The sequence below is a fragment of the Ciconia boyciana genome, chromosome 17 (genome assembly GCF_034638445.1).
Source record: "Ciconia boyciana chromosome 17, ASM3463844v1, whole genome shotgun sequence".
NCBI lineage: Eukaryota > Metazoa > Chordata > Aves > Ciconiiformes > Ciconiidae > Ciconia > Ciconia boyciana.
Window position 1 is genome coordinate 523,575 of NC_132950.1, and position 8,601 is coordinate 532,175.

The 8,601-nt window shown below is 51.2% G+C and overlaps 1 protein-coding gene across 1 annotated transcript; it reads right to left on the minus strand.

Moving 5' to 3' along the window:
* Positions 1-4,037: 4,037 nt before the first annotated feature.
* On the minus strand, positions 4,038-5,307 carry LOC140660826 (C-C motif chemokine 4 homolog). Its single transcript, XM_072882074.1, has 3 exons — positions 5,188-5,307; positions 4,697-4,811; positions 4,038-4,375 (listed from the first exon to the last, which is right to left on the minus strand). The coding sequence occupies exons 1-3, from the start codon at positions 5,255-5,257 to the stop codon at positions 4,288-4,290; spliced, it is 273 nt and encodes a 90-aa protein (XP_072738175.1). The 5' UTR covers positions 5,258-5,307; the 3' UTR covers positions 4,038-4,287.
* Between the last annotated feature and the right edge of the window lie 3,294 nt (positions 5,308-8,601).

The window sequence follows — 8,601 nt, forward strand, 5'->3', positions numbered from 1 at the left end:
GCGCTCCTGCTCCCCAGCTCCAAGCAAGCTGGTGACCCTTCCATGGCATCATAAGGTTATTTATTACCTGTATGTGCCAGGCTAATCACAGTCACACCATTTCCATTTGATTTCCATATGCTGAAGGAAGATGGGCATATACATATGCATATACATATGTTTTGCAGGTACATTTTGTGTTGAGACAGTCTCTTGCTGTGGTGGGTCCCAGGACTGATCTGCTCAAGGTGTCTGGTTTTACTGAAGGCAGTAATCCCTCGGGATACCACGTCTGGCAGAGCAGCCATGGGTTGGGGTTGGGTGATCAGGGAGCTGTTTTTCTGAGCAATTGGTAGATTAATGTCACATTTTTAGGCTTTAGCTCCTGGGGCAGCTTGGGAACCCAGAGGCGCTGACTGTGTCCCCTGTTAAGGTTCTCCACAGCAAAAATTACAGACCTGCAGTTTTAGAAATGTGTTTTCTCAACAAATGTTAACATCTTTCTTTCTGTTCTACTGTAGTGGAAAATGTTTCATCATCTTAGGGGGATGTGAGTAGTCGTCTGTGTCTTTTTAAGAACTGAGCAGAAATGTTCTTTTGGGTCTTCGTGGCCACTTCTGCCTTCTGTTGGCCATTATGGGGAAGGTGATAGCCAGGCGCCATTTCTAGCATAACACTTCTGTGTCTTCCTCAGCCCTGGAAGTCAGGGATATATCGCTACTTTAGGAAAACATTAATTTTGTATGCAGCATGCAAAACCATCCACTTTTACATGCCTTTTTTGGGTGCTGGCCCCTCAGAAGAGACAAGCTCCCCCATCTTGGTGTCTCTGGGAAGAGCCGTTTTGGGTGGAGGATGGAGCCTCCCCTCCCTGCAGCGAGCCAGGGTGAGCCAGGGCCCCAGTCCCTGGGATGGTGAGGAAGGCACAGACCTGGCACTTCTGAGCACACAGGCATTTTGCCTTCAGGGAGTCTAATTCCTCTTTTAAAAAGGGAGATGTAAAAGCCATCAGACCATGAACCTTGATTGCCATCAATCTGTATCTCCATCAGCACAGCACAGCTCCTCCTTCTGTGCAATGCCAGACTCCGACCTCCAACTCCCCTGGCTGTCGTTATACCTCAAAATGCCTACAGACACACCAGGGTGATATAAACAACAAATACATAGAGATGTGCATGTATATTATAATAACAATGTTATTCTTATCATAGTAATGATTTTATCTTTGTTCACAGCTAGGCTTTCCCAGGGTGTTCATTAAAAATATTTACTTTTATATACATTGCACAAAATGTTCAGTAAATACCACACTCTGGTTTCAGGATGAGTCTCTCTTTTAGTAGTTTACAAATTCTGAAACCCTTTACACCATTACTCTTGTCTTGGTCTGAATCCAGAGGAAACCCCCTGCAAGCTACCCTCCTCTTGGGTCCCAGCCTTCCCTTTCTCTTCATCTGCTGCCTCTGGCTTAGTGCCCTCTGCATCTTGCATTCACCTGCCCCATCTCCAGTGGGTGCTCCCTGAGCACCCCGCGAGGCTGTTTCTGGGAGGGATGAGCATCATGATTAGCCCCTGATACCCATGCATGAGCACCGCGGTATCCCGGGGCTCCTCCAAGGACTGCACGGTGTGAGGGTTTTCTTGTATCACTCAGCTCTAGCACCAGGATCAGCCTCAAATAGCTGCATCAATGTATATAGCAAATACATCCCCTGCTCTGGGCAGGGTAATCCCTGGGTGCAGATTTGAGCTAATGGCGACATGGGTACTGCAGCCCCTGCCTGCCCGTCCCTGCTCCAGGCCACCTTCCTGGACTCCTCTTCTTCCTCCTTTGCAAGACGTGGCAGCTTTGAAGATCACCAGGGATGCTTTCTCCATGCGCACACTGCTGCTTGCAGGCCTTGGAGGCAGCTGCCAGCTTGCTGAAAGCTGCTGGCTGCCTTTCCCTTGCTCATGCGGGCTTCGTTCACACCTCTGTGCCCGGGGGTGTGGAATAACGAGCACGTTGTATTCCTCACATGCACTTTGAGGGCTCCTCTGAGCTGTCATGCGTAGGTGGGTGTAAGATCAAGAAAGACATGAGCAATTCAGGACTCCCTGCAGGTCCCAGAATAGTGGTGAGGAGTTAGCTGAGGTACCCAGGGTAGGTGTCTGCTGTGGGTGGCTTGAATGTGACCCGGGTTGTTAAGGACGTTGGCGCATGGGCTTGTTTGCAACAGGCTCAAACAGTGCACGGGCTGGATGGTGCTCCCCGGATGACCCTGCACTGTGTGTCCTTTGACAAGAAACCCCAAGGCTGAGGGACTGTTCCCAGTGCTACAGGGACAGATGAGGCTTCTACCCAAGAGGGACTGTGGAGGCTCAAGCCATTTTGGGATGACCCTGTTGCAGGTCTCCCCCCTTCTGTCCCCTGCTCCTGCTGTTCCCTGGAGTGAGGGCAGCTCTGGACACTCAGCTTTGTGCAAATCTCAGTCCTCAGGGTGAAGCTACCGCACTCCGGCAATCAGATACAGGGCTGGCTAGTACTCAATGGCCAAGGTGTCCTCACCTCCAGCGTGGCTGCGATGAGCCCTGCTCCCGGAGCTGGCCCTGGGGCATGCAGTGCCCAGGGAGTCAGGGCTGTGACCAAAGCCACTGCCCTCACATGCAGGAGCAGCTCCTTGTCACCAAGGCACAGCCACCTTCGTGGTGATGCCCACCTTAACCACCCAGCAATGGGCTCCCTCCCAGCAGCAACTTGGGGAAGGGGGCTCGGGTCCTGCTTGCTGGCACAGCTCTCCATTTCACTCCCCTTCCTCCTCGGATGCTATTTGAAGCTGGGTACAGTCAGCGCTGTGAGCAGGATGACTGATGGGGTGCACACCGCTCCGTGGGCTGAGGAGCTGGGGGCTGAAGTTCCTGAAGTGATGAGGCTCCTGACATAACCGATATGCTCCTTCCCCCCCAAATGCACCCACACCCCCTGGTCCCTTCCAGCCCCACCAGAGGCTCCTCTGGCTGCATGTCTCCCACCCAGCCTCTGCCCCCTGTCTTCTCATCTTCACCCCCTCCCCAGGAGCCCCCTTCCTGCCTTGCTACCCCTTGTCTCACTGATGTTCTGTCCTCCCAAATTCAGTATGTAAATGCTGTGGGGTGAGCTGAGTCTCTGACCTGAGCCTTTTTCCTTGGACTGCCCTACAGGCACCAGAGGTCCAGGCAGGAGGAACCTCATTGTTCATCCAACAGTGCATGTCCAGAGCTGGTCAGGGCAATCTAAATGCCACCAGTGGTGTGAGCTCAATCTCTTTCAGCTCCGGTGGGAGACCAGCCCCAGGGCTGCAGTGGAGATGTCTCCTTGCAGGGGCAGATCCTGCCCTGGGGCTGGGGTCTGGCAGGGTGATTGCAGGGGGACACTGCATCTCCGGACAGGCATCTCTGGACAGGCATCTCCAGAGATGGGCAGGTTTTGGAGGCAAGGAGATAAAGCACCTTTTCTTGTAAGACAGACACATCTACTAAGCCTCATGTCCCAGCTAAATGAGAGTTTAATGAAATAGTTCTAAAAATCTTGTAGTGATACATATTTTTTCCATTCTCAGCTCTGGGAATAGCTGATCCATTTTAGCTGCAGCTCTCAGAAAACTTTCTCTGAAACAGCCAGCATGTTAAATTCCAGCCCCTAAAGGTAACATTTTAATTGACCATAATGGGGCCAGCGATGGAATTTAACTAGGTGCCAGTAGTCATAATGAGTAGTGATTAAATACCTTATAAAAAGAGTGAGCCAAGCTACCTGAATGTAATCTATGCCCTTCGCACACCTCCTCCTTCAGGGTTTTTCTCTTCTTATTTCGCAAAACAGCACGTTTGGATAGAGAAAGCTTGTGGGGTTTTGACAGCATAGAAAAAGGAATAAAGAACATGTTGCCACTATTATAATTTCAGCTATTGTCATCGCAAAGAATTGTAATAGAGGCAAAGACAGAAAGTTCTTACAAAAATATTTATTTCTCAACATTTGAATTAAATATTATATCAAAAATACAATTAATTAAACACAGAAAATATAACCTGAGCATGAGTCTTCATTTAAAAAATATATCTATTAAATAATATTCTTATTTGTCTGGAGTGGAGTTATTGCATGTGATCCCTCCCCTATAAAAAATTAAATAGCAAAACACTAAAGTCAGATTCTGGAACATTTTCAATTTCCTAACTAGCTTTAAATGGCATTGAAGCATGTCCAACGGAGCCCACAGCTGGCCATGGCTTTCTTGTCCTGGCAGCCAGGGGATGCAGGGCGGCAGGGTCTGTCCCAGGACCTCAGTTCAGCTCCAGGTCATTCATGTACTGCTGGACCCAGTCCTGCTCAGGGTTGGCACAGACTTGGCGGCCCTTCTTCGTGATAAACCTGTGGGGTGCAAAGAGGTAAGTTTTCAGTGGGAGAGCAATGCGTGGAGGAGGACCCTGCCCCAAACCCAGCCTCTCCCGAGCATCAGCAGAATTTGGACATGCAGCATATCATGCCCATCACGTCAGCAGCGGTGGAGCCAGGACTGGTGCGAGCCCCCTGTGTGCTGAGCCTATGGAGCATCACCTTGCATCTCTTGGCCCCCAACCCTCCTGTCCCTGGGCCAACCTCCCTCCCCTGTCTTTTGAAAAGAGGCCTTTCCTTCTCTGGATCCTCAGCCCAAAGGGAGAGCCCACCACCGCCCTGGAGGAGAGGACTTACACAACGGCTGGCTGGGAGCACAGGCTGTTTGTCTCGTAGTACTCCACCACGAAGCTGCGGGGCAGCTGCCGGGAGGTGTAAGTGAAGCAGCAGGAAGTCGGTGGGTCGGAGCCAACTGTGAAAGGCAAAGACAGTCGTCAGCAGTGGCAAGGGATGGGGAGCAGGGGCAGAGAGCTGGGGCTGCTGACCCCCGGATCTGGGGAGTGGGGAGGACGTGGAGGAGAAAGAGAAAAGATGAAGTCTTTTTTCTTCTTCCTTTGATTCTTTCTCTTCTGGGTTCACCCTGAGCTGGTGCTGGCACAGTCCATATTGTGCTTTGAGCTATGCCTTTCCCATGGCAGGAGAGCCCCAATGGCCCTGGAGCACCTGCCAGAGGGTGGTTGGACACCAGAAGGGACCCAGGGGTGGAAGGCCTGGCAGAAGGGACCCTCTCCCAGCAGCGACATCCCTCTTGTCCCCATTTAGAGAGGAGGGGGAGAGCCCTGACTTACTCGGTGCAGAGGAGGTCTGGTAGCAGAAGGCGGCAATGAGAATGGCAAGGGCAGCCACAGAGACCTTCATGTCAGCTGAGAAGTGGTGGCCGGAGCTGAAGCAGGCAAGTGGAGCTTGAAAGCCTCTTTTCTGTCTGATGCTGAGACAGTCAGCAACTCCCTAATTTATGGGGTGAGGACGTCCATGCAGCGGCTTGCGTAGGCATGGTGGAATTTCCCCCAGAGAAGAGGCTGCTCGTGGTGTAGTCTCGTGGTGGAACAGAGCAGCAGGCCCAGCCCCGGAAAGGCAAAGCTCCTGCCTCGATTCAGAGCCTCTCCAGTGACACAGGATATGAAACAGTCACCATTGCTATTTCTGCTTCTTTCATGCATGTCCCTTAGTAAGAATTTCCCCTGCGGAGGTTCCTGCATTTGTCAACAGCCCCCTATTACCCAACCTGCCCAAGCAGCTTGGAGGTGAGAGTGCATCCTTCCAAGAGCTTTGCAAATGGGCTGAAGAGCATGGATGGGATGAGGCCAGTTGGGGAAAAGGGGGCTGAAGTCTCCTCTTCCCTGGACTGTTTCCCTCCCACATCTGCATAGCCCATGCTGCCCCAGTAGCAGGAGATTGGAGCCATCACCAGTTGGCTCCATGTCCTGTATATGCTTCACATAGTCTGAGGGGACTCAGGGCATGTCCTGCAGCCCTGACAGCACTGCAGGCACCAGCACAAGTAGTGGTGGGCATGAAACAAGAGTCCCAGAAGCTGAAGCACTTGAGTTTCCTCCTCAGTTTAAAGGAAGGAAGAGCTGAGATGGGGCGTTATTTCCTGGAGGTGCCTGCTGCACTTCAGGTCCTATAAGGAGACCCTAAATGACCAGTTCAGGTTAGACACTTAAATTTCAGTGGCTACTGATAAGTGAGGCCTATCATTGCTGGGCAAGGATATGCAGAGAGCCAAAAGAAGATGGAGACTTTGACTGTGACCCTGAAGATGAGGCAGGAGGGGCTCCAGGAGCAGGGTGAGGAAGAGTACCCTCCTTCTAAAGACCAGGAGCAGGTTAACTGGAGGACAAGGGCAGAAACTGGGATTTCTGGCAAGAAAAGAGTATCTGATCTCAGCAGAAAAGATAAAATTGTAATGACCATAGACAAGGAAGAGTGACCACGTTGTATGGGAGAGAGTAAGAGCTCACAGCTCTCCAAGGGCTGGGCAAGGGCTGCGACCAGGGATGGCTCACTGGGAAGAAGTCACCAGCCTACACACGGACTGCCATGGAGGTCTACCAAACACCTCTCTGTCCCAGAGGAGGAGAGGGAAGGCCTAGGAGGGAGGTGATGGGTGCTCTGGGAAGAGCTGAGGGCTGTCCATCCATAACAAGGTGTTCCTAGAAGGACATATCTTCCCAACAGGGAAGCAGATGCATTTCTGGGAAATGTCTCCATTTCATTATTTTCAAGACATCACCGAGTGCTGATGTCTTGGCAGATGCTGCCTGAAAGTCAATGGAAGGACTATAACGTAAAGCGGAGCAATCCAGCTGCACCACCAGCACCTTTGCACCCCTACTCCAGCTCTGGGCACTGACTCACCGTGTTTCTATTAAAGGCTCCTGGCTATTGACCCAGGCATCTTCTGTAAATAACCTGGTGTTTTCCAAATATCACTCCAGCACCGCATGGTGTGCACAGCCCTCCACCAGCCGTGGGCTGCCCTGCCTCCCCTTCTACCAGCCGCGGCAGGTTAGCTCCATGCAGGCAGAGAGGGGTCCAGAGGACAGCATGGTCCTGGACTTGCACAGAAGTCCCAGAGGTGGCCCACCCTCAAGGAGGCTCCTGCTGGGAGCCGTGGCTGGGAAGGGCAGATCTACCCCATGGAGCAACGGTGGCGCTGGCCAAGCTGAGCATCACCTCCTTCCTGGCCACACCATGGCCAAGCTGGTCCCCTCTCCCTCCTTGCCTTTGCTGTCTGCAGAGAGAGGCACCTTGCAGGCTCACCCATCAGTTCAGACACCACTCCCCCCTCCACTTGTCAGCTTGCCTGTCCACAAATATCCTGGGAGGATGAGGAGAGAGCCTGCCTCCGCAGGCAGGGCGCCCAGCCAGGCAGGAGGTGGAACCCGGCGTTCAGCTGGACGCCAGCTGGACCAGAAATCAGCTCTGAGCTAGCGTCAGCTTACTTGGCTGCTCTGTCTGGTTGCTCAGGGATTGTAACTTGTAGATGTGTGTAAGAGCGTGGTTTGCCTCTGAGCTGTTCCCTGTGATTGTACCTTCAAGCATTCATGGGTCATGTCTTGAGATCTGCCACCTACAGCCATCTGGTTCTGTCCTGCTCCCAAGGCACACGATGTGGGTAGGGCAGGCGAAATGCCATTTATGATGCAGGAATGTTCTGATAAAAAACAAGTTTCATTAAAACAGAAGAATTAGTTGGAAATCTGCATTGATTATTCAAATGTTTTCAATGAGATATTTTTCCTTTTCAGGCAGCTGAAAACCTCCATGCCTTTATACCTTTGTCGGCAAGCAGATGCCAAATTATTTTGGACTGTCAGGAACCATTTTTTAATTAATCAAAAAACATTTCCTTAGTTTAGCTGAGTCACTTAGTTTAGCCTAGATAATGTGTGTTACAGGTAAGGGCTGAAACTTTTCTACGGCTGAAAGCAAAAAATAACCCCAAAGTCAGGGTGTTTGCTTTCTAGGGGTCTGGTTTTTCCTTAGAAATCTGACTAAAGTCCCCACTCTGCCAGCTCTTTGCAGGCTGGATAGAGGTGGGAGGCTATAGCCATATCAGTGATGCCCTGGGATGTTGCAACATGCTCCTAAAAGTGTTTCCTTACCCACACCCCCGCATTCCAGTCATAATGAAATGAGAAAGTAATTTCTTCTAGCTCTTCCCCCTTTTAGAAAGAGAGGATGCTGCGTGTCTCAGATGAAGGACCATCTAACCCAGGAGGTGCTCTGAGATGGAGACATGGCCATGGAAGAGTGGCTAAAGTGGGCTGGAGCATCTCAGGGGGAATTAGGTTCATAGCACAGTAAAATGGTGGTGTAAGTTGGAAGTTTTCCCGCCGTGGCTCCAGGTGGTTTCAGGATTCATGACCCAGCCTGTGGTCTACCCTTGCCCCCACCGCTGGCAGGCAGTGCTTGGAGTGAGCAGGACAGGCCATCCGAAGCAGTCTGGCTGATGTTGCACCAATTTACATAAAGGGATAGAGCTTTTCTGCAAGCCCCCAAAAAATCCCAGGAGAAAGTGCTAAGTAAAGCAAATGCCCAAAATAAATTTGGTGATAGCAGAAATAGGGAAATTCTCGATCTTGAATGAAAGAGGAACCCTGAAAAAAATGGTGAGACTGACTGATGTAAGTTGCTATTTATAGCAGGTTTTAATGCTGAGGAGTCAGGATTCGCTCGGAAAAGGAAGTACTAAA

What these genes read in the sequence shown, in the direction of transcription:
- LOC140660826 (XM_072882074.1), bottom strand. Translation starts at nt 5,257, where the DNA reads ATGAAGGTCTCTGTGGCTGCCCTTGCCATTCTCATTGCCGCCTTCTGC. An exon ending in CCAGACCTCCTCTGCACCGA is followed by an intron (nt 4,812 to 5,187) that starts GTAAGTCAGGGC and finishes TGCCTTTCACAG; the next exon opens with TTGGCTCCGACCCACCGACT. An exon ending in TGCTCCCAGCCAGCCGTTGT is followed by an intron (nt 4,376 to 4,696) that starts GTAAGTCCTCTC and finishes TGCACCCCACAG; the next exon opens with GTTTATCACGAAGAAGGGCC.